The sequence below is a fragment of the Hippocampus guttulatus genome, chromosome 18, assembly GCF_054856545.1.
Source record: "Hippocampus guttulatus isolate MCC_2025c chromosome 18, RoL_Hgut_1.0, whole genome shotgun sequence".
Classification (NCBI taxonomy): domain Eukaryota; kingdom Metazoa; phylum Chordata; class Actinopteri; order Syngnathiformes; family Syngnathidae; genus Hippocampus; species Hippocampus guttulatus.
In genome coordinates, this window is record NC_141278.1 from 11,562,565 (window position 1) to 11,588,204 (window position 25,640).

Here is a 25,640-nt window from a genome sequence, read left to right on the forward strand (position 1 = left end):
GGGAATGCTGAACTAATTTTTAGCTGTGCAAAAAAATTAGACCCAGAAAATACATTTCTAAAACAACAGCCTGGTATAGTAATGCTTACAGATAGAATGGGAGTTTATGAATAAAATTCACCACTGCAGGCGACACTGAGACCGTTTCGTTCAGGAAGACCAAATATGTCCACACGAATGACTGAAACTTATATACTGTGGAATGTGTTTCAAGTATGCCTATTCTAATCGGAATTTTAAAATGCCAGCTTAAAGGTGTTTTAGTCAACATTTCTGTATTTAGATAATATTTTCATGACTGTTTTCATTTTAATAACTTTTACATGAGCTAATACAGCTATATGAGGTATTGATAGCTAGCACCAAGGCTAGAGTAGAGTATAAATGACCAATGTTGGGGACAGGGTCATACAAATATATTTTTTCTAAGACACAAGTGAGATCATAATTTGTACAGGAACTAATTTTTTTTTTTTTAATGGCCACCGATTCCCGAAATATACTCTTGAGCCCAAGCCTCTGTTTCTGTTATCGCAACAATGCCAAATTTGGTGTCCGTGTGTACATTTTTGGGGTCAAGAAAGCCAATAAAATAGGCATCACATTTTATAAACAAACTGTTTTTTTTCCTTAGCATAGCAATTGGGGCGTAAATCAGAATGTTTCACATTGAAAAAGGTGTGAAGGAAACATTCGAATTTTCCACTCGATTTGAAACAAATCAGTTGTTATTCATACAATGTAGCATGACGACCAGTAAAGAGTAGACTTCATACATCAGTACCCACAACAGTAAATTGCATCCGACCTTGGGCTAGGTTCTTGTTACCTTCAATCCTGGCTCCGGCCTTCCTGTGTGGAGTTTTCATATTCTCCCCGTGCCTGTGTGGGTTTTCTCCGGGTACTCCGGTTTCCTCCCACATTCCAAAAACATGCATAGCAGGCTGATTGAACACCCAAAATGGTCCCGAGGTGTGAGTTTGAGCGCGGATGGTTGTTCATCAGTGTGTGCCCTGAGATTGGCGTGCCGGAAATATAGGTTATTATTTCCGAATGATTGCATTACTACATTGACAAACCACACCTTTAGCCCCTGTGACAGTTTAAGGGTATATTCGTTTCAATGGCAGCAATGTTAAATGGTGAATGCAGAAAGGAGCCAGTCCACTTCTCAAAGCGAAGTTGTAGTCTTGGAAGTAGGAAAAATTGACCAACATAAATATGTAACAGCTTTGACAGTATACCAAACAGTAATAACTGAAGCAGAACATTGCATAAACAGTACGGGTGTTTTAATTTGTTTAAATTTCTTGAATAGATAAATTAAGAACTAAAGGGGTTTGAAGTGTTATTACAGTTTTTATACTTTAGATGGTTTTAGAATGTGTGTGAATTTCTGATGATATTTGATATGAAACGTTAAAGTGAGAAGACCATGAAAGGGTTAATCAAGTTTTAAGTTGGGTTTCACTCGACAGTTGCTCAGCTCCCCCCTCTCCCCTCACCCCCCCCCCCCCCCCTCGCATCAATTAGGAAAACAATTTGAAATCAAAGCCGGAGGAGCGGGGTTAAGGGTTCACGTGATAGATTTTGGCGCGCGTATCGGACTTACCCTTCTGCACATGGACAACCGACACCAGTTGGCTTTTTGAGATGGAGAGACGACTAACAAGATCCGCCCTTGCTCGGGAGCACCAAGAACAACGTGCTGAACATTCTGATAATGCTCAGGTAAGTCATCGTTTTTCTTTGTCGTGAGGCGGACAACCGCGAATTCGAACGTCCAGTTTGTTGTCGGAACAATATGCGAACGAAGCGCCGACGGAAAATAGTTTTCGTTCGTCTGCGAGTTCTCGACCGGTTCCGGACTTGTCATTAACTGATTCAGTAGTACACGCGGTCCTTCTCAGTCCGTGTATTCTTTCCGAGGTTTCCAGCGGCAGGCTAGGTGTAGCATAGGCCGTAAATCGATTTTAATTTCAAGTTGCTTTAGGAAGGCGAATAAAACCTAATGGTCTTGACCGTGTGGATTTTATTCATGAAAATAGCGATGGATTTTTTTTTCATCAAAAAGGTTTTTCTACACGAACAAAAGATGGCGAACTAAAAAGAGAAAGCAAGTAATTTAGCAACCTTGCGCACATGGCCTGAGCTCAGGCGGTTACGGCCTTGTCGTATTGTCTTGTTCATGTGGTTTAAAAAATAAGAATTGTCGTTTACCTAGCGAATTGAAATGAGCAGACGAATGAACTAAACAGAAGACAGTGCTGTTGCTAAACTAGGCTGGTTCAGTCTAGCCAGAAACCATTTTTTTTCTCTCGAGAAAGATGTTTAATTTTATTTTATTAAATCACGAACGAATGCGGTGGACTGTGGGCCAACGCGAGCTGTGTTACTGTGTTTTTAATGCCAGTTGGTTAGCTTCACGGACCATCCGAAGCGTGTATCCGACATGAGTTTTATCATCACACGTTCATATACTACTCTACCATTTTATTTATTACTATGTTTACAATTTCTAGTAGCCAGGCATGAGTTGGAAATAAGCCATTTTGTTCCACATTAAATACCTTCTAAATTAATTTCTATGCATTTGTAAATACATGAAATATGTTGGAAGTAGTGTTCATTTTAATCAGCCATTTGGTGTCAGTTTTTAGCCCAATTTCCATCACGCTTACATTTTTAAGTCATATGTAGTTAGCCTCATTCCGTTTTATTGGGTCAAGTTTTAGTTGACTCTGAGTCAAGCATTTTCGTCTTTATTTGTATCCAACAGAACACTTTCATTCATCTACTTTTAGTGAGCAAAAACTCCATATTTTAGTCTTGTTTTAGTCAGGACAATCATTTTACCCGTGAACATTTTTTGTCAGTTAATAATATTGAACATTTCCATATTCACAGACATATTTCATGAAAGAAAAGTGAGGTTAAAGTTGTGATGAATTGTGCGTATCATATCATTTTAGTTAGAGAGGCAACGTGGGACAGAGTTGCAAACATTGGACTCTGTTATCACTGGTATGTAAATTTATATATTTTTAATAAATTTACTTCCATTTATTCCTTTCTCACTCTTGTCTTTTTGTCCGCGACAGTGTGCATGTTTTTATGTATAAGCATATTTTCTTTTTCTTTCATTTCAGTGTAAAAATATGTTTTCTAATTTCTGACTGTGAATAACTCAATAGGAAGAGGACGTGCAGCCACCGCAACCGAAGGTCCGAAAGGTGTCAAAAAGAGAAGATCAGATCCAGGGAGACGACAGGAAGCTCATGATGGTGGGTAATAAAAATCACATTAGTCGTTATAGCAGGAAGAGGGATGCCTCTATATGCTATAGCAGTGTTATTCAAACCCTGTGCCTGAGCACACCAGTGTCAATGTGCCTCGGTAAAACATCTAATTTGCATGCCTGTGAATCGCCCAGAAAGTAATCATGTAGTACCCTCCCATACCGCTCGGGAGCAGCAACAGCTAGCCAATTGCCTTGTGTTCCGACCACGAGAGACAAGCGACCTTGTGATACATGAATGCAGGATGACAGTGAAACAATAAACATGAAAGATGGAAAAATGCTTTTTTCTTTTTGTTCATTTGATTCCAATTCAAGCTGTTATAACGTCATTCTTCAATGTTAAAAACGATTATAGTAACAATATAACATGTTAATTGTTAAAATAAGCGATTTTTCCCCACATTTTCAACTCGTGGTGTGCTTGTGGATTTTTTCAATGAAAGAAGTGTGCCTTGGCTCAAAAACGTTTGAAAAACACTGCGCTATAGTGTAAATGCTTGGAATTAATTTGGAAATCTTGAATCAAATGAATCCTATTCAAATGTCAGACCTAATGTTGACCAAATGACCCACTTTTAGTCTCGCAATGGAGAAATTCCCGATTCACAGCAGCAAAGTTATGAAAGGAAGAAGTAGAACAACAAATTTTAGGAGCTGCTGGAAAGGCAGCCACTCTCGCGGCGCCATTTTGAAGTCAAAATAACAAACACAACACAACACATAGGACACAGACAGTCGTGCAATCTTCACCACTTTTCTGCATACACTTTGTTGTCTGAAGCAGCTATAGATGAAAGAGGAGAGGATCAAAGTGTCCTTTCACCAGTGGATCAGAGACGTCATGCTGAAAATGTGCACACGTCTGCTACAAGTTAAGTTTTGAAAGCAAACACGAAGCTGTAGCGTCCATTGACGAAAAGAGATTGACTCACATCTCCTGTCCCATGTAAATCCACTTCAATTCCAAGCCGCGACTCCCAGTTCCAAATCCGCATCGGCGCTCCGCGCTAACGCTCCTTTCTTCTCATCGTCGGCTCCTCAAGACTTACATCCATCCAGCCGCAGACCGTTCAACAGCACCGATCTCTCCGCTGAACAAAGCGGGGCTGTGAAAAATGCTGCCCATTACAGGCGCAAAACACAAGCGCCCCGGGACTGTCCAGCAACGACAGTCAAATGGCGCCGACATTCTTCCCAGTCAAAAACAGTGCTGGTATACCCATGCTGCCGAGAAGGCGCAACCACCGAGCACAGAGTCTCCTCCTTGATGAATGTCGTGGCCAAAAAATGCTGAAAAAAGTCCACATCAGGTCCACACGACGTAACAACAAACACAAAGTGACAAAACAAACACAAAAACAACAAAAAAAAGCAAGGCTCATGAGAGCACTTGCTGACGGCTGCCTACTCGGGCGCCATCTTGACTTCAAAGAAGAAAAAAAAAGTTTTTTTTAAGTTGCCACCATTATCAGTTACACACCATTTGGCCCCAGTTTTGCCATCCAGCCTCTGGCACCTTTAACCAGAACTCTTTTTTTCTATGGTAACAGCACAGAAAAGCACACACATACGCGCTGAATGTCAAGTTATTTGGGGGGGATGTTGCAGCAGCTTGACAAGACAGCTGCCTGTCACCATCCTCACATGTGTTCCGTTCTGATACACATCTGTCTTGTGGATTAAAAGTAGAGCTATAAAAAATCGAGCCCGACCCGAACCAGCTCGAGCCTGATCACTTAGCTTGATTTGCAGGTCCGAGCCCGAAGCAAACCCGACATTTCATATTTTATTTGTGAGGAGGAGGGGTGATTTCTGATAACAAAGCCTGTGTTTTGGAACGAAATCTAAGTTAAACAAGACTGTATAAACATTGACATCTTTTATATTTCTGTTTCTGAAGAGGTTACATTAACCGACAATTTTCTATCATTGACGGATTTTTTTTAAGAGTGGACAGGGAAAATTTAAGGCCGTCCGTCATGTTGACGGGTTGAAAATTGGGCCGTAAACCACAGCAGCAGTACATCCTTAAGAATTGAGCGCGGCACTATATGAGAGAGAAGCAGAGACACAAAAAAAGAATAATGATGGGTGGATCATAGACAGAGACAGGAAGGAGTTATTTGAATTGTCATTGCAAGAGTTTAGTACAGTACGTGTTGTGAAGAGGCGACTTCTGTGTTGTTTTTTTTTGCGAACCACGGTCTCTCGTGGCCAAAACTATTGACGGCTTCGAAAAAAATAAAAAAAAGTCAACGAGAGAGAAGCCCGACCCGAACCCGAACCAGTGATTGACGTTTTAAGGCCTGACCCGACCCGAATTTCGGGTCGGGTTGGGCTCGGCGGCCCGATCTTACCTCTAATTAAAAGTAACGAACAATAATCAAAGACAGATGTTTTCATCAGAAAGGGAGTTAGTGATATAATGCGATTGATACCGTTTTAATACCGTTTAACCACAACTGATTACAGCTGCTTATTAATTGTGGCACCGTGGTCGACTGGTTAGCATGTCGACCTCACAGTGCAGAGGGGCAGGGTTCGATTCCGGGTCCAGTCTGCCTATGTGGCGTTTGCTTATTTTTCCCACCCCATACCTGCGTGGGTTTTCTCCAGGTACTCCGGTTTCCTCCCACATTCCGAAAACATGCATGGCAGGCTAATTGAACACTCGAAATTGTCCCGATGTGTGAGTGTGAGCGCGAACAGTTGTTCGTCTATATGTGTGCCCTGCAGTTGGCTGGAAACCGGTTCGGGGTGTCCCCCGCCTACTGACCGAAGACAGCTGGGATAGGCTCGAGCTCCCCCTGCGACCCTTGTGAGGAAAAGCGGATCGGAAAATAGATGGATGTTTCGTCATTCCTTTACCTTGACAGCTCTCATTTTCTCTGAGTCCAGACAATTTGCGAACATGAGCAAAACCCTTCCATTCTAGGAGCAGGAGTGAATGTCTTCCATCCATATTTACATGCTGTAAATGTCATCCTTCGCAGATGAAGAGGTGCCACTTTCAGCTTTAGCAGCGAGATGCGATGATGAAGATGATGGAGGTGGTAACAGTGCCAACATAGACACTGAAAACACAGGTAATATTCTTTGCTTGACTTGGATCATCTGTCACTGCACCATTGCTATGTTTCTGAGATGTCAGGAATTTCATTTGAGTATACCATCTTGCAACAAGGCACCGACAGAAGGCCACAGAAGATGGAGTCAATTAAAGAAAGAAATTTTGATGCTGGTGATGACATGAGTGATGTTTCCTACAGTGAATATATCCCGGTCATGTTTTTTTGTCCGACTTGGGTCCTCTTTCGCTGTCGAATTGGCATATTTCTGAGATGCATATGGAAGCACTTTGACTCTATCAAAACATTCTTTTATAGATGCAGTGGTGTGCCAGAAGAGAGTTAAAAAGACAGTCGAGCAAAAAAAGAGAATGTTGGGAGGACATGGATTGGGTGAGTCTCTAACATTGGCACAAGTGACATTTCCATACTTTGCTATAAATTACCAAAATAATATGTCTTTCCTTTGTTTTGGTCTAAAGAAGCACAAGAACGTTAGGAAAATGTTGACATTTAATGAACATATCTTTGACAAAACATTTCATAAAGCACTTTAGATTTTCTGAGACAAATGTGCAATTGACTTTTATCGTTCAGATAGATGCATTGCAACTGATTCCACTGACTGTACAAAGACACAAAACTTTAACAAGTAATTGGTTTTGAAAAATATAGTAATGTATTATAAGATTAAACGAGATTTATAGAGAAAGGAATTTTTAAACCATTTACACATGTGCATATAAAATCTAAATTTAATCCTTGCCTACAAATTAAGGTATAAACTAAGGAGAGTGCTCTTCAATGTGTCAAGAATAAAGTACCGTATTGGCCCGAATATAAGACGGTGTTTTTTGCATTGAAATAAGATTGAAAAAGTGGGGATCGTCTTATATTCAGGGTCTAGACATTATAACCCATTCACGACGCTAGATGCCGCTAGATATCATTGAAGCGAATGGTGAATTTGACTCCTCCAGAGCCGCATGCGGCTCTTTAGCGACACCCAGTGGAGCTTTAGAAAAATGTTTGAAAATGGAAGATCTTGATAGTAGGCTAATATAGCTCAAATAGATATAGATACATGTTGCAGCTCCGAAAAAGGAGAGATGTGGTGTTGTTTTTTTAAAACGTGCACTTTATTGATGCTTTTCACAGTCTCGACAAACACAGACATGTCTGCGTCACTTCTCTCTTCTCATTTGACTCGAGAGGCGTTCAAAGACAGCCTCAGAAAAACTGAAATTAATGATCACTTCACTGACATTAAGAAAAGTGAAAATATTGCACCAAAACAAAAAAATCAAGCGAGGAAATTACAAAATAAATTCTATGGGGGCGTTTGTGAACACACAACAAAGGAATGAATAACAAACAATTCCGCGAGGAGACTCCTACATACATACAGCATGTGTTTCCTTCATTGTAAGTTTTATAGTAGGCTTTTATTTTTTTGCGGCTCCAGACATGTTTTTTTTTTTTTTTTTGGTCCTATATGGTTCTTTCAACATTTTGGGTTGCCGACCCCTGCCTCAGGCCAAAGTGAACCCCTGCCACGAAAAATAAAAATAAAAATAGCGGTAGCACGAAGAAGAAAAATAAACAATTGCGGTAAGAAGGAAAAGAGAAGAAAATAATTGAAGAGATAACAGAAAATGGAGAAACGTAGTGACAATCTGGAGAAAAGTGGGTCGAAGATTAGGTTAACCGGCAGCTGAGGAGAAGTTATGATATAATTTACATTTCAAAAACCAGAAGCCATTCATTTACGAATGTGATTGCACTTTAGATTTGAATGAGGCAAAATAACATGCTTTTCCTCTCAAATATATTGTTCTAATCATTTGTTTCAGATGTACTGTAGTTATTTTCTGTATAAAAATTAATTTGGTGTTCAAAAAGTCTTTTTTCAAACTAGGGGGTTGAAAAAGAGGGGGTCGTCTTATAATCAGGGCCGTCTTATATTCGGGCCAATACGGTATTCACATGTCATTGATAGCGTCTGCTGTGTTGGGTCTGTCTCAGTGACAGACTGAAACGGCTGTCGTCTTCTTCTCTGATCAAAACAATGTTGCCTTCAAGTCTGATCACAACAGTGTGTCCCCTAGCGGATACTCCATGATTTGCACTTCATGAAAAATATTGGGCCTGATCGAACCTCCGTGGGGGCCGGTTCTGGCCCGCGGGCCGTATATTTGATACCCCTGCTCTAAGTCCTCATTGTTTTTTTGTACATTCCAATATTTCAGCAATTACAAATGTGTATCATCAAAGCATATTCACCCAAAGTATATTATTATTATTTACAGTCGATGACACATCTGTCACACATGACCAAGAACAACCGTCAACATCAGGAAGCTCCACCATACAAAAGAGGATTGCAACTCTTACACGTGATGATGATGTTGAAGACACCACCGAGTCAGAGCATCGTTGGCAGCCCAACTTGGGAACGAACCCCAAACGGTGTTGGGTGTGCATTCAAGCTCCCAACAGTTCCCAGTCAACAATCGACAACTGGGTCTGCAGGTACCCGGGTCGCTGCGGCTTTAGGAGCCGCTTGGGGGGCCAGTTGGAGCTCGCTCAACAACAACAACAGTAGCATTGTCAGCACAACTCAAAATCTCATTATCATTACCATTATACTAACATGCCAACTTTCTCAGATGGAGAGGACAAGATTTTTCACAACAGGGGACTTTTCACTATAGAAAAATTTTATCCCAAAGACACTTCATATCGCCAGCATAGAAAGAAATTGCTAAATTTACAATCAGCATTAATTTACATCAATTTCTTGCATGTCTTTTACTTTGCTTCCTCCATCTTTCGTTTTCATTTATTTATTACTTTCATCCTGTCTTCAAGTGTTAAAGTTTTTCTTTTCTTCGCCTTGAACTGCAAAGGTCCCTTTTGGAGCCATTTTATACCAAGCAATCCAACGTTCGTAGCATGTCTGAAACTACGAGTGATGACGTTTCTAACCATGTGCTAGCAATAACAAATACCACAGGAGTCGCTGAGGTTGGATTATTTCGGGAATGCTTGTTTTCGTTGTAGTGAACCTTATTGCGAGGCTAGGGTGGAAAAAGGGATTTCGCATTACGCAACGGGGGGCTTTTCGTTGTCGGGGAGCAGAAAAGTGGGACTGGCTTTCATGCATGAAGATTTTTTCACACTAGGGGGTATTTTCGCACATGTAGGTTTCGTTGTAGAGGGAGTTTTACTATATGTAAGGTTTCCCAAATTAAATTCCAAGTATGTTTTGTTGTATAAACTTAAAAGAATAGATTTAGACGTTCCTTCCACCCATCCATCAAAACCGGTTATCCTCATGAGGGTCACGTGCATATCCTAACTGACTTTGGGCAGAAGACGGATTACACTCGGAACTGGATGCCAGCCTGTCGCCTGGCACACACAGAGACAAACCACCACTCGCATCCACATTCGCACCATCACTGAGCAGGAACTGATCCCACACAAGTCAGGCGATTATACCACTCCACCACAGGTGTCAAAGTCAAGGCTCAGGGGCCATATGTAGCCCGCCACATCATTTTATGTGGCCCGCGAAAGCAAATGAAGCATGTCAAGTTCCATGAAGCTTGCTATAGTCGGAACCAAAATTTCAAAATGTCATATGTAGTCCACAATAACGATTATTTTTTACTTCTGATTTTAAAAGTAGTTGTCCTTCAATTTGTTATGCGCTGTGTATGTACGATATGGAGGTGTTTAAATATCTATATGGTTTTCCAAAATTCATAACGGCCCTCCAAGGGAAACCATAACTACAATGTGGCCTGCGACAAAAATGAGTTTGACACCCCTGCACGACACCATCAGCGACTAGAGGTTACATATTTGACATTTGGCATTTGAATGAATTGTAAAATAATGCATTTCAATGCAAACAAGGAAAACAGGTCATGCAATGAGAGGGCACACATTATTAGATCATTTTCACCACATATGTTGCTCTGAAATCACCACAGTGGTTCAGGCTTTGATTGTAGCTTCGAAACATGAATGTCAACAGTGCCGCTGGATCATTTGCAGATAGATCACTCGTGGTTTCTCAAACACACATTCACAGTCAGACTATTTGGCCATTTAAGCAGCTATTTTTAGCTACTTGCAAAGACTACTTTTTCTGTATGCGCTTCGCAATAGAAGATTTCATCTGGTTCACAGATCCATCCATCCATTTTCTAATCTTCTTATCCTTACAACAGTCGCGGGCATGCTGGAGCCTATCCGAGCCGTCATTGGGCAGTCGTCAGACCACCCTTAACCGGTTGCCACCCAACTGGGGGGCCCACATAGACAAACAAGACTTTAAAGACGGAAACTTGGCAAAAAACATTCATTTAAAGCAGGGATGGGCAATTATTTTCCCGGGGGGGCCAAATGAGAAGCAGAAAATATTGTTTAGGGCCGGGCCAAAAGTTAGAAATCTACTCCTGATTTCAATTTTATTTCTACGTTGAAATAAGTTAATGACATTGTTTACAGAAGCTGATAAGAGTATGTATTATTTCTAGAAAATGAAAGTGCAGTTATTTGACAGAAAAATGATTTCTTCAGTGAAATTATGCAAAACAATTCTAATTGTGAAACACTTGTAACTCTTTTTCAGTAAGATGAACACTACAATGCTTTCTGATTTTAAATTTCCCATGAAGATAGCACAATGTCTTTGTATGCCAGTAATAATGTAACAGAACTCACATTTTTTTGTCCCAACTGCCAAACAATGTAGAAAAAATATAAGCAAGCATGTTTCAGTGTTTTGATTTTTTTTCTTGTTCAGGAGAGATCAATCTAGCCCAGGGGTGGGCAAACCTTTTGGCTCGGGTGCCACATTGATTTCTAAATTTGACAGGTGGACCGGGTCAGCACAAGATACGGTACATATAAAAAAATGTATATGTTGACAGTCCATACCAAACATCAACAGAACAAAAGTATTAAAGTATTATCATACTTTTTTTTTGAATGAGAACAGTGAAACAACTGTGATGAACGTCCAAGTGTGTTAACAACATACAGTACATGTGTGACAACACAAGCAACAAAGTGCAACAATATATGTTATATATTATATATATATTATATATGTAATATATGTTTTTAGCACGATAACAGTCAAACCATTTCAGGAAACGTTTATTGACTCGACTGTCCGTCGAGCCGCATACAATTCACCCTGAGCATGGAAACACCCAGAATCGGACTGAGCAAGAATCGCTTCCTTGTTTTTCAAAGTCTCGTAGATTTTAGTCTTTCAGACTCCAAGCGTCTCTTGAATGTTTCGTACTTTGTAACCCGCTTCGTTTAATCAGATGCACTTCACTTCCTGTTCCTCTTCGTTTGGATGCCATGATCTACAGAACGTAAAAATGTTCGCAATTCCAGTAAAACTCACTGCAATAAAGAGTCACTTGCATGTCGTCGTTTTGGAATCAATGATTGAAAATAGCGGCGCGGACACACTTATTCCGTCGTTTCGAGCGGAGTTACTTGATTTAGCGCTACTGCTGCGGGCTTCCGTATCGTCTCCCCCTCCCTCCCTGTGCTCTGCAACTTCAAGTAACTGCGCCACCTGGCGTTGAAATGCCTGTCATTACAAGTCCAAATGAAATGAATACAATCATTTACATGGAACCTTAATTGTGTACTGTGCCTACCATCGGCGGGCTGGATTAAAAAGACCAGCGGGCCGGAATTTGCCCAGGTTTGATTTAAAGGATATTGAACATTTGAAAATAGTGTAAAGAGCATAACACTCATGAATCATACCTTGAGTGAAATTGCTGTTCAGGTGTTTTTAAGTCAACAAAGTGTCTTTAAGGTAGATGTTAGGCATCATGTTTTAGAAGTAGTGAATCAAGGCATTTTAGATACTTCTTATTATCTTCTTATCAGTCAAGGCAGCGTTCAGATGGTAATACAACTTCAAGAATGTGTCATGTTTTGGTTTGTGACCAACAGGTGGCACTGTAGGGCTCTCCCTGCAGCTGCACACCTGTTGGTCGTTAGGTAATTATTGCTTTAAAAGGACTCCCAGCACGAGTGGTCGGGTCATCGTTTGTTTCTTTGATGCTGTCATGCTTGTTCCTGTCATGTTTTTGGTCATGTTTCTGTTATTGAGAATTTTTAGCTTCTGCCATTGTTTTTGTTTGCTACTTTGGATTCGTTTTGTTCGTAGGACTTTTTTTGGATTTAGTTTTCTGTGTTTTAGCAATACACTTCAAGTACACCCTGCTCCTCCCTCCTGCCTTCGTTTTGGGGTCCACCACCACCTCGCAACGTGACAGAATTTCTGTTTATATTCAACTAAACTGCTAATAAACCCCTTTTGTTTGTTTTTTTCTCCAGAAATGGAAACCAACAAAACAAAGGAAGCGACCCCAGACACATAAGGAGAACGCTGCAGTCAACCAATGTTAAAATTTTTTTTTGAATTTTGAAACAAGCTTGAAGATAAGAGAGATGGACAGTGAGGGAAAGAGAGAGAGGGAGAGACAAAGTGGGGGAGAAGAAGTAGGGACAGAGATGAAGGGAGAGAAAGGGATAGTTTGAAAGCGCAGTTATTTTGTAGCGTTTACGTTGGTTCATGTGTTCATGACTATAATAAATAAAGTCAAGTCGAGTCAGCTTTTATTGTCAAATATGCTCAATGTGTAACATACAACACAGATGAAATTACTTTCCTCTCTTAACCACAGTGCAAATATGTAGTGCATTGAACACACAAATGACAAATAATCCATCATTCACCATTTGGAGCTGTTTCTCTTCTTTATAGATTGAGTAACACTGGAACAGGAATGGCTCTCTGAAAATGAAGCATCAATTCTGAAGTTGATGCTCAACCACAAAAGGTTGTTCATGAAATTGCATGGCCAAGCAATGGCCAGTTAAATTGACTGGCAACTCAGAAACTGGTTTGAACTATTTATTTTCATTCTGCTTCATGTCAATGGTAAATGGGTTGTCACTTATATCAACTCAAAATGCTTTGCAATGTTTCCTCATTTATCCCACTGATGATGCAGCATCCACAGCAACTCGGGGTTCAGTAGTCTGCTGAAAGGACCCTTGGACAAGGTTGGGATGGCCGCGGATTGAACCCCCGAACTCTGGTTTGGAAGATGAGCACTCTATCCAGAAGCCATGTTGCCCCCGAGTAAAAAAATAAAGTCACAGCTAATTGATATGGCAAATACAAATTGTCTTTTGCAAATTGAATTAATATTAGGCTAAATTTGTTTTTCTAAGAAAGTAATGGCTTATCTTTTGACAGCGAAACTGGCAATAAAACAAACAGTTCCCCTGACTGAAGTAACCAATTAGCTTTTTAATCAGGAATATTTAAAATAAATGACCGTGCCCTGTTAATAGTGATAACCTGTTTAAAAATGTAACATTTCTGATTATAAATTTACATCCTTAAATGTTCAGTAAGGTGAACGACATCCTAGTTAATCTACTTCAAAATCATTAAGAACCCATGGCCAGTGTCTGGTCCTCATTTACCTGGTTAAAAACCTTTTCTTTATTTCTGGTGTTTTATTTAATCTAAGGCAGTTTATTGGATAAAGGCGCCACCCTGTGTCGAGAAAGTTTTTTTTTTAGCAGCAGGTGCGAAACCAGCAATTCCGCTCAGTCTGCCACCTTCTGGCCAGGCCAAGAACAGGAACATGACAGCGGCAGATATTGGCGTTGCCTATTTGAGGCCAAATTAAGGTGTTCTTTGATCCAAGCACAGAATTTACTGCTTTTGGGTCATTCAGTTTGTCAATCGCCCGGTTTGGAATAAGACGAACATTTTGAATGTGGCAGCGTCCCATTCATTTCTATGTATGTACGCGTATTTCGTGCCGCCATTTTGTGTTTTATTGAGAGGGTACGCATTTTGCGTACCCTAGACGTCCATTCTTGAACGAGGTCATGGCGGTTATTACCATAGCAACGATGCGCAAAGCGGGCCCCACTGTGAAAGCCCCGCGGCTCGTATTTGAGAATGTGCTGTGCACATTTTGTGTTTTTCAGCAAATTTCTAGACCAGGCAAGTCCAGCTCCGGGTCTGGAGGGCCACTGCCCCGCCTGCTTTCCAGCTCTCCCGGCCGCAACACACCTGATTCAGATGATCAGATCATCAGCCCGCTCTGAAGCAGCATGAGAACGATGCTGAGTATTTGAATTTGGACTATCTGGTAGAGCTGGAAAACAAACAGGGCAGCGGCCCTTGAGGACTGAGTTTGGACACTCCCTGCTCTATACATTCCAATCCTAGTGTCATTAAGGACGATATGGTTTGTCCTTTACGACAGTAGTTCGACATGCCGTAAAGAGCCGCTATCGGGTTACCAGAGCAACCACCGGGCTCGTGCGGGGAGAACAAATTGATGTTACGGTTCCACGTTGTCCTGTACTGTTACCCAGCGAGAAGTAAAACTTTTTCTGTTTAGCACTAATACTTGTGCGGACATTTAATTACACACCAATGATATTTTTCCAGCTCTTCTATTTTAGCATTGGACGTCTATATGGCCGAACGAGTTTCTTCACATGCATGTTTCAAGCTTGCAAGAGAAGTTAGCGGTCGAGTGTTGCGCTCGTTTTCAAGCCAACAGCCGCGATCAAGGCAGGACTTTACATGAAGCAAGTAAACTAGTCATACTTCATTATTGGGCTCACCGAAACATCCTTGCGGTGTTCAGCAAGTACTGAGAAGGACCAGGACATCACCATTTTGGACCCTGACAAAGTCAGCCGCTATGCCCTGGAGAAGCTGCTGGAGTTTGTCAACACGGGACAGATGAACCTCAGCAGGTAGGATAAAACCTACTGAAATAATCGTTAGTTGCAGCACAAACAAAAGCTAAACGTTTGCCGACGGTCACAGAACCAATTGAAGTCATCTAAAGCAAGGTCGCCCACTTGGAAGTCAAAATCAGGTAATTTCTGTGAGAATTAAAAACAGTTTGTCTCGACGCCTCTCCCTTTTGAAGGGATCAAAAGTAAGCGGTGCATCTTAAAGCCCGTCCCGTTTGTTTCATTTCAAATCCACGGTGGTGGTGTTTAGAGCCAAAACGATAAGAATTGTATCCAAATTTGTGCACTTAGCTCGACTTGAGTACTGTCACAAAATATTTGTTACTCCCCGCCACTGATAATAAATGTACTATTTATGTATGTTACTTTCAGCACCAGACAATCTGCTGTCCGCCAAGCCGCCATCTTCCTGGGAATGTCCGATGCTACAAAGTATCTGGAAGGAATTTCTCACTCGTCCAAGGCCGACGAGGCATCCCCCTCAGAATTGGACAAAGAGGCGGGCCTCTCCTCGCTCAGTCCCGGCTCTGCGGGGAGTCCTCACTCCCCGGTCTGGTGAAGTGGGTGGTTGGATGAGTGTCGGGAAGGCCAGGTCGCCGAGGAAGGCCGGATCGGCAAGGAAGGCCAGGTAGGCGAGGAAGGACAGAGAGGTGAGGAACATCAAGAAAAACAGGAAGGCCAGTAAAGTCAGGGGACCAAAGCCGCCTGTTTGAATGAAGAAGGAGGAATTCGGATTAGCAGTCCGGCATAGCCGAGCAACTCTGCCGACAATACCCTCAAACCCGCAGTCCACAGGGGGAGGCCGAGTACGGCAGTGGAATGTTTTAAATGTGAGGCCGAGGTCATGTTAACGTCACACACGGATGTCGTTTGTGTTTGCCGCAGGCGAGAAGCCCTTCAGCTGCGACGACTATAAGATCCACGTCGGGTTGGGCGCCATGCGGAGACCCGGGCGGCGTGGCGCAGGGTTTTGCGCTTCATTCGATTTTCCTCAATGTTTTGACACATGTGAACATGATCCAGACATATTCAATTCAATAGCTTTATTTTCCCTCAGGATATCATGCAATTAGAGATTCGTGATCATTTTAATATTTAGCGATTTCAAGTCTAGGCTGAGTGTTGTGAAGAACTCTGTGATTCAGTTCAGTTTTTATTCTTCAGGTTGCAATCGATCTTGATTTGATCATTGATTTTAATGCTTTGGTGTCGTTTCAGTAAGAAATAGAAAGACACAAATACCTCTACCTGTTTTTAATTCTGTACTACCGTATTTTCCACACTAAAAGACGCACTGGATTATGAGGCGCACCTTCAATGAATTGCTATTTTGTAAAATATTTTCATACATTCATACCTGTCAACTTTTCGGAGCGCCAACCTGTATAAACTACCAAAAAAATCCTTATTAAGAGCAAAAAATTCTTATATCCTAATAAAATACCAAAGCATTTTATATGTCAAAAACCCACGAAATTTTCAATGATATTTATTGTAGATCTCCATAATACAATGTCTGGTTAATGTCTAATCATCATTCTACTTAGTGGCATTACTGTGTTCGGAGTTGTATTCCTGCGTTACTTTTTTCACCAACTCTAAATGCTGACCCATCGGCTGGAAGTTACAGCATCCATTCATATTTACTTTAGAAATGAAAGCATTCGAGTAGACTAGCACCATTCTGGGCAAAAGCAAACGGAACTACCTGTTAGGGGAAAACCCCCCCTGAAATGTTCAGAATCCGTATGATTTGTGAGATACGGCCATATACGTAAGATTCACCACAAAATCCGTATGAACTATGGCTAAACCGTATGAGTTGACAGGTATGTACGTTGGACGCTTTGTATTAAAAGGCGCAATCTACAATGCCTCCACTAGATGGTGCCATGCTCCTTCCATTCAACTTGAGAGGCGTTCATGACCGCCTCTGAAAAATGTAAATTAACTATTACTGTACTTAAATGAAACTACGAAAATTGAAAATAAGGCATCAAAACAGAAAATCAAGCGAGGAAATCATAAAATAAATTCTATATCCCCCCCCCCCCACAGAATTTATTTTGTGATTACCTCGCTTGATTTTCTTCATGGTTTCATTGAAGTAATAATTTACGTTTTTTGGAGGCGGCCATGAACACCTCTCGAGTGGAATGGAAGAAGGCACGGAGATGAACAAAGACGTACAGTACCTGTATTTGTTGAGACTGTGAAAACCATTAAAGTCTGCGTTAAAAAAAAAAACACAGCTCTCCTTTTTTCAACAAATACATGTGAGTCTTTGTCCGTCTCCGTGCCTTCTCTTAATCCGTTCAACTCGAGAGGCGTTCATGACCGCCTCCGAAAAACGCGTTGTCATTTCCTTGATCATAGCGCCACGACTACTACGATCAGATGTCATCCATCCATTTTCCAAACCGCTTAATCCTCACTAGGGTCGCGGGGGGTGCTGGAGCCCATCCCAGCTGTCTTCGGGCAGTAGGCGGGAGACACCCTGAATCAGTTGCCAGCCAATCGCAGGGCACACAGAGACGAACAACCATCCACGCCCACACTCACACCTAGGGACAATTTAGAGCGTCCAATCAGCCTGCCATGCATGTTTTTGGAATGTGGGAGGAAACCAGAGCACCCGGAGAAAACCCACGCAGGCCCGGGGAGAACATGCAAACTCCACACAGGGAGGCCGGAGCTAGAATCGAACCCGGTACCTCTGCACTGTGAAGCCGACGCGCTAACCACTGGACTACCGCCCACGATCAGATGTCAGTAGTAGTTATTTATTCCTTTGTTGTGTATTCACCAATAATGAAACCACAATATAAATTCTGTAGGGGGGGGGGGCAATAGAATTAATTTTGTGATATCCTCACTTGCTTTTCAGTTTTGATGTATTATTTTCAATTTTCGTAGTTTCATTGAAGTAATCATTAGTTTACGTTTTTCGAAGGCGGTCTTGAACGCCTCTCGAGTCGAACGGAAGAAGGCACGGAGACGGACAAAGACTTACCTGTATTTTTTGAGACTGTTTTAAAAAATGAATACCACAGCTCTCCTTTTTTTTGGAGCTGCACTTATTTAATAAAGCAGCGACACAGTTCACTGAACCAACAGCAAGTTAACATTGGAAGCATGTCTCCAGGAAGGAGCTATCTTGGAGTCGACGTATTATCATAATGACCATACAAATGACGCACCGGATTTTAAGGCGCTCGGTGAGCTTTGAAGAAAATTGAAGACGTTTTGGTGCGCCCTATAGTGCGGAAAATACGGTACTTATTGTTAGGTACATGCGAACAATTTTTTTTAAACTATAGAACTGAAATCTGAAAATAAGAACGAATATGCAAATGGTGTCTAAAAATAGATGATACTTTACTACAGGGGTGACCAGCCAGTCAGAGACGAAGAGCCATTTTTTTTTACCGTGTTACTGCAAAGAGCCACATCATACACTTCCTCGCGCACGTGCATGCACACACGCACACTTTTTTGGCCCAAGATCGACTTTTGAAGCGACCAACTTCTCACGAACGACCCGATCGCGCACGTGCAAGCACACACACACACACGCACTCACGCGGGTGCCCACCAGTGCACTCGCGCACATATGCACGCACACCACGATGAGCAGCAGTCGGAACGGGCCGAAAATGAGCGAAAGCTAAAGATACAAACAAACAAATCATTTTTTTTCCCACCCATTTCCTCCTCCCACCCGTTGCGGTCGACTTGGGACCAGTTCGCTGGCTCCCGGTCGATTCTGACTGACGTATTGGGCACCCCTGCCTTAAAATCAGAGCTAATTCGCTGACTATCATAGCGCTTAGTGGCCGTTGTTTGCGCATGAGCGGTGATGCAGTCATCTGATTAGTTGCCCTCTATGTCATCAAGTAACGGGATCGATGATAGGCTGATTGTTAAGCAATTTATTCCTTACCGTGATTTTATTCAGCCCCACTCTGTTGTTGGTTCTGTTCAAACACGAAAAACAAAGAATGTAGAATGCTGTTGAAGATATTTACTGCTCACTGTGATTACAATCACCTTTAGTGCCCCTCGACCCCCACCACTTTTAGGGCCCCCTCCATAGGACATGTTTGACATCAAAAGAGTAACTGTTATCTCGAGCATCTGTGTTCCTGCCATCACGTCAAAGATCAGACCGAAGACAATCATGGGTAGTGGTGGTCTGGTCTCACCTCACCACTCCCAACTTCTTCCAGCCACACCGGGTCAGATGACATGTTCATTTCTTTGTTTCCGGGATTTGCACGGAGGCGTAACTCCCCGCCTCTCATTATCATATTGTCTCTATATATTCTCATGACTGCATTTTTTTCTACACTTCCTGATGAAATCTGAAACTCTCAGGTGCCCGAATCGATTCGTGTTGCGTTGTGATAAATCTGAAGAAAAGACGATGTGGTGTTGGGTCTTCTTCCACCTTTATAGAGAAATAAAAGAACCTGTGTCCAAGGAGGGCCAAAAGGAAATGGACAGCTCCCCTCCTCTACACTGACGTAGTACATTCTGTGCAGTTAGCGCCTTGTTTGAGTGGCATCGCCACTGCCGAGGCGTTTTCGATGCTTGTGTGAAAGCCCGGAAGCCGCATTAAACCAGCCAAAGAGCCGCATGCGGCTCGCGAGCCGCGGGTTGGCTACCTCTGCTTTCCTCCATTAAAAAAGTGAAGGGTATGTAAAATAATATTTCTGACCTATTGAGTGTTGTAATACATCTGACATAATGGTTTTTTTTCTTCAACAATATCATATCTGTCTTTACGTGTGGCGAATGTTTAGTGCGCCTTCCAGTGGTGAGATGTAGAATCACTTCAGTGGACTCCCTGAAGCCATACCGAATTTCAAGTATTCTTGCAATGCATCGATGAGTCATTATTTCTACCTCACCCGAATTTTAGGAGAAAGATTACAAGGTGGTAATGGTCATAAGATTTTGAAAGTTGATTAAAAAATGTATTTGCAGTTGTAGCTCACGAAACAACTTGACACCTGAATGAAACTAAAGAAACCTAAACCGAGTGTTTTTCAACATCCACATTTTTAACCAAGCAATATAAATTCAAATCCGTAGCACATATGCTTACCTAGCAACCGCTCACTGCCGCCTGCGGTGTTGCGATATGTCACAACACTAAAGGAGCGCAACTCGAAATACAGATTTGCCTGTATGATGTAAAAAAAAAAAGATAACCGCGACTGTTTAGAAATGTCCCGTGGCTGCTCCCTCTCCAGGCTGCACAGCGGTGAAAAGCCGTACGTGTGCGACGTATGCGGCCCGGCCTTTGCTCAGTCCAGCACGGTGACCTACCACAAGCGGCGGCACACGGACGAGAAGCCGTATCAGTGCGACATGTCCTTCTCCGTCTCGTCCTCGCTCATCGCACACGTGCGCAAGCACACGGGTAAGGAAGCGGGCCGGCGTATAAGTGCTCCCAGCTGCAATGCGAGAGCAGCTTTGTCACGTCGAAACTGAAGAAGCACATGCGGCGACTTCAACCCGGTTAGCTTCCCGCTATTCGAAGCATTGGTCAACATTCTGCCCTCACTCATTAATGCCGCTCTTTTGTTTTTCTGTCACGATACGTGGTGGTGGAGGACCCCATAAAGCAGGCAGGGAGGGGGGAGCAGGTTGTACTTGACAAATTGTATTGATAGAAACACAGAAAACCATGACCAAAAAGAATACAAACTAAAGTTTCAAACAAAAACCATGGCTGAAGCAAAAACTAAAAATACCAGAAACATGACAAAAATCAAACATGACAGGAACAAACAATGGTGACAGCAACAAACAAACAATGACCCGACACTGAGTGATCGTGCCGGGAGTCCTTGAGCAACTAATGACATAATGACCAACAGGTGTGCAGCTTCAGGCGGAACCCTACAGTGCCACCTGTTGGTCACAAACAGAACCATGACATTTTCAAGTTAAGAGCTGTCACTTAGTCGAGAAAGACTCCAAGTTGCCGATGCGGTTTCAGCTCTTCATTTTAAATTTTCAGCACACAAATACAGCCCAAATTTATTTTGAGAGCACTGGGGGAAAAAACAACAACCAGGGGAGCTGTAGTAGTCGTAGTACACAATTAACACTTACAAGCGCTTCACTAGAAACTCTACACGGCCCAGCTAGTCGGTCACGCGCTAGTAGCCGTTCCTTAGACACGGTTGACGCAGAATCATACTTACTAGTCAGGACAAATGTGTACTAGTACAGAGACCTTAAAGCTGTATATGCAATGAAATCGTGTGCGCGTGGCCCATTCCACGTTGTGACGAATGTGTTGCTTTGAAAGAGAGAAAAGCGCTCAAGTGCAAACACGAGATCTTAACGCGACGTCAAGCCTCGCGTGTTGACGGCCGGGCCCCCCCGTTGGAACATTTGAGACATGTGACGTGATAATTTTGTGCTTCTTCACCTCTTGCGCACGGAAAATGTTTGTGTGTTCTTTGCTTTAATTCGTTTTTTTTTCCCATTTGGTTTGGATGAACGTGTTGGCTTCCGTACAGAAAATACAACCGAATTTGTATTTGTAAGACTGAGTATGAAAATAAATAGAATTTAATGTTCAGTGAAGATCAAATACAGTTTCAAGGAAAAAAAAATCTATCCTTTTCAAATTCAAATTGTACAATTCAGATTCAATTATTTAATATGATTCAGATTAAAATATACAAATCCATCCATTATCCGAGCCACTTTACTTCAATTTATGTACCGGTAATTCAAATTCGGTATAAACTATTAAAAAAGTTATTCACATTTAGCTTTTGGTGTCAAATATTCCACCACACAGTGTCATATACCTAGTTTAAGAAATTTCAAGGGTTATTTTTACTGACCATTCATTGGTAATGACATGTACAAATGTTTGTTTTCCTAACACACTGTCCATCCTTGTTTTCTTACAGTTCTTACAGCCGCTGTGAGACCTAACAGCCTAACATCTTGGGCCTCAGACCAGGAAATCGATGTCACAATCAAAAGATGGCTACACCTGGCTCCTGATCGGGATGGTGACAGGAAGGAGAGCATGAGAAGAAAAGAGGGCATGGAGAGCGCAACAATTTGATGGATGGAAAAATGCCGTTCAAGAGCAAGCTGCATCCCAGTTTGGACTCTGTGTTCACTGTTAAAATAAGAAAAGTGCAGTTTTCCAGTGTATGTGCAGTTATATGTGGATTGGATTGGATTGGATAAACTTTGTCAAATGTACTGCATGTGTAACATACAGCACAGATGAAATTTCTTCCCAAATTATGACAATAAACATAAGTCGTTTTTGAGCCTTTTAAAAAAAAAATGTGGGTCAAATATGGCTCATGAAAGAAGTGGCTTAGTTAAGGTTGAATATCAGGAACCTGTTCTGGCCCAGCGTAGGGCCGGAGTAGGGCCAGAGATGGTTATACAATGTGGCTCAGGTATGGGCCTTATGTGGCCCATATTGTGGATGCCAGATGTGGGCCGTCATTCATTGAGGTATGTGGGCCGGGTGCAAGTGATGTATGTGGCCCAGAGCTGGGCCAGACCAATTTTGCTGACTGGGAAGGTGTTAAGTTTTAGGCATGAGTGTTGAAGGGTCACAGGGCCCCATTTGCGAACCTGCTGCCACATATTCGGCCAAGATGTCCGGGGCCCGGACATAATTCTTTATTTTAAGCATGACTTGTGATCATGTCTTTTAAATCCAGATTTTTAGTTTAATGGGAATTTGCCCCATGTTGACAAAGCTTTCCAAGATAATGTGCCAATGCTTTTTTTTTATTCTCCAAGCAGGCTGCTTGAGGCTATTTGTCTTTATTCTTATCTTTGAAATTGACCTTTGAGAAATGATTTTATTGCAGTACAGTGAATGATCAACAAATATTTTCAGATGGTTTGACACAAGTATACACAAGCACATAAGTGATATGAAACTTACAAGGCACGCATACACGTCTTAATACATTCTTAAAAAAATAATAATAATAAACAAAAGAGCAGGATGGACGGCTCCAATTTCACATGTTTGGTTGGAAGGCAGCATAAGATACTTTTCTCTTGCCATTCAGGATGGACCCCACTTCTCTCTCCAAAAGTCAACTCAGCTCAGCGTCGAGCCTCAATCGTCCATCCGGTGTGAATGCTTGCTTATTTATCAGTGCCCTTTATCAGTGGCTGACGGCCAATCCAGGTCTCACCCCGTCAATCCCAAAAAAAGTTATTGAGGCACAGTTCCAGCTTAAATGTGACCCGAAATTGTCCATTCGCGCAAGTGTTCGTCTTTCTGTGCCCTGTGATTGTGACTGGTGACCGGGATCAGGATGTCTCCTGCCTGAGGTCCAAAATCAAATCCTCCTCGCTTGTTTGTCTTCCCGGTCTTGGGCTTACAGTGATGCGTCTTGATTCGTCATCTTTTTTGCTTCCTGATGGTGACAGCCAAGCAAAATCTTAAACATCTCAAAGTGGAAAGTTTTCATCATCAGTTGCTGTTATCTTGCGAATGTCCCATCGAGCAAGTCTTTTAAAACGTTAGAAAAACAATGTCTCAGAAACACAATCACGGTTGGGAGGACCTACTTTTGTACTCGTAAAACGAATAGATGACCCACACCGCAGCCACAGATAGGAGCGCTCCGAGCACACCGAGCACCACGCCAACCACATCGGCACCTACTGCAACATGAAGATCCAAGTTGATTTCTTCATTCCAACAGCGTGTTGTCATTTCTCAACAGCAATAACGTTGACCAAAACACGAAATGTGAAGCTGATTCAGGATCTTTTTTTTAAAAAAATCAGTTCAAAGTAACTATGCCGTGGCTACATGGTCAATCCCTGCTAAAAAATGTCTCAAATAAGTGCCTAAATTAGTTGAAAGTCCAAGTATACCTAGGGATGAGATTTTTCCGCTTTTTGGCGGAATTCCGCTTTTTTCCAGTCAAAATGGACCTTTTTGATATTGTTCCAAATCCGTTGAGAATTTTTTAGGGGGAGGGGGGGTAGGGTCTGGTGTTATTGCTGGGCTGCCAGACTTGTCTTCGGCAGACTCGGGACTCGTAATGTTTATAACTAAAATTCGCAAGAATCCGTTTTTTCTTGCAAAGTGTTAGTTTGTCCTTACTTCGTATATGGGCTAAAACCAATGTCTTTCTTGTTGTGATTGGTCGCTACATCGGCAAATGCAGAATCCCAACCAATCCGTGTTCGCCTTCCTAAACCCCTTTTCCGCGAATTCTGAATGGTTTTGCACGAGGGATGTAGTGTATTGAAATTACCCGTGCATGTAGTCTGTATGAAACAAAATGCCGAATATAATCGAGACTCGTGATGAAGCTAAAGTGCGTCAGACAGACGCGGATCTGAAAAACAAGTTTTGATGGGACTGGTTGGATAGAAAGCTGACGGTGTCCCCAGTAGGAAACCGTAAAGAGGAACCATTGTGATTTCGTGAAAAAGCTCGATGTCGCTGCTAAAGCTCTGTGTACAGTGTGTGACGATGTCATTCTACACGGGAAATGCATTCATAACTCATATCTAGTCAACAGTTTGGGATTTCACTATCACTGTATGAGGTAAGAATCAACAGCTTTTTATCACATTTACACAGCATTTTATGAATACAAGTAACGAACAAATCTTAAATATGGAAGGCTATGTGTTTCCTTTTTTAGTTTCGATTTTGAACAGCAAATTTGAAGTTACATGTTGGTGCTCACCAGGAATGCAAAAGCAAAATTACACAAAGGCCGAAGTCAAATTTTCACTTGAAAGAATCGTGAACAATCTTGGAATTTTTTTCTGTGAAGGTTTCCAGTAGTGTGTACATTGAATACACTTCATCTTTAGTATGTTGAGTATAAAGTGCCAATTTTGGAAGCAAATAGGGAATGGAATTTTAACAAAAATTGGAAAATTTGCTTGATAAAATGAATGGTTTTAAGGCTTTAAAATCTCTAAAACCCATTAGCTTCTGGGGGCTTTGCTCCCTGGGCCCCCATCCGGGGCGTTGCCCCTGGACCCCACTGGGGGCCTATGGCCCCCAGACCCCCATCTGATTTTTAGATTTTTTTCATCACTAGCCACTCTCATCCCTGCATACCCAACACGCCAAACACTTCAATATGATTGCAATTTCATTTTCCAACCTGGCGTACACCATCGCTTCCCAACGTCTCATAAGAACACCGGGGGCTACTTTCCTCTGAGCTCTTTTTTGGAAATACTCGATGATACATACCTGGATTAGCCCTCACAATAAAGGAGGGTTACCATCGAAAACAGTCCAAACATATTCCACGGTCGCTTTAAAATAAAACATAGCAGGGGTGCAAACGATGAAACGGGTTAAATTCGGGCGAACCCGAACCCTCGCAAATGGCAGTTGACTGATTGGCGAGGGTCTGCCGTTC

At 42.0% G+C, this 25,640-nt stretch overlaps 2 protein-coding genes and 2 long non-coding RNA genes across 4 annotated transcripts; 3 read left to right on the plus strand and 1 right to left on the minus strand.

Annotated features, from left to right (window-relative positions):
• The first annotated feature begins 1,653 nt into the window (after window positions 1–1,653).
• LOC147191223 (uncharacterized) lies at window positions 1,654–12,841 on the plus strand. The gene is made up of 7 exons (XM_086137476.1): window positions 1,654–1,731; window positions 2,973–3,024; window positions 3,195–3,284; window positions 6,295–6,387; window positions 6,688–6,762; window positions 8,679–8,901; window positions 12,757–12,841. The coding sequence occupies exons 1-7, from the start codon at window positions 1,654–1,656 to the stop codon at window positions 12,839–12,841; spliced, it is 696 nt and encodes a 231-aa protein (XP_085993602.1).
• A 192-nt stretch (window positions 12,842–13,033) lies between these two features.
• On the minus strand, window positions 13,034–20,839 carry LOC147191224 (uncharacterized). The gene is made up of 3 exons (XR_015103803.1): window positions 20,554–20,839; window positions 15,082–15,924; window positions 13,034–13,541 (listed from the first exon to the last, which is right to left on the minus strand). It is a non-coding gene; the product is annotated as an uncharacterized LOC147191224 (long non-coding RNA).
• LOC147191225 (uncharacterized) lies at window positions 15,071–19,644 on the plus strand. Its single transcript, XR_015103802.1, has 2 exons — window positions 15,071–15,216; window positions 15,592–19,644. It is a non-coding gene; the product is annotated as an uncharacterized LOC147191225 (long non-coding RNA).
• Window positions 20,452–22,423, plus strand: LOC147191226 (uncharacterized). Its single transcript, XM_086137438.1, has 2 exons — window positions 20,452–20,647; window positions 22,161–22,423. Exons 1-2 carry the CDS (start codon window positions 20,452–20,454, stop codon window positions 22,319–22,321), a joined length of 357 nt encoding a protein of 118 aa, XP_085993564.1. The 3' UTR covers window positions 22,322–22,423.
• The last annotated feature ends 3,217 nt before the right edge of the window (window positions 22,424–25,640 follow it).

Coding starts and splice junctions, on each gene's coding strand:
- LOC147191223 (XM_086137476.1), top strand. CDS start 1,654: ATGGAGAGACGACTAACAAGATCCGCCCTTGCTCGGGAGCACCAAGAA. Junction 1,732..2,972: donor AACATTCTGATAATGCTCAG/GTAAGTCATCGT, acceptor ATATCATTTTAG/TTAGAGAGGCAACGTGGGAC. Junction 8,902..12,756: donor ATCGACAACTGGGTCTGCAG/GTACCCGGGTCG, acceptor TTTTTTCTCCAG/AAATGGAAACCAACAAAACA.
- LOC147191226 (XM_086137438.1), top strand. CDS start 20,452: ATGTCCCGTGGCTGCTCCCTCTCCAGGCTGCACAGCGGTGAAAAGCCG. Junction 20,648..22,160: donor ACACGTGCGCAAGCACACGG/GTAAGGAAGCGG, acceptor GTTTTCTTACAG/TTCTTACAGCCGCTGTGAGA.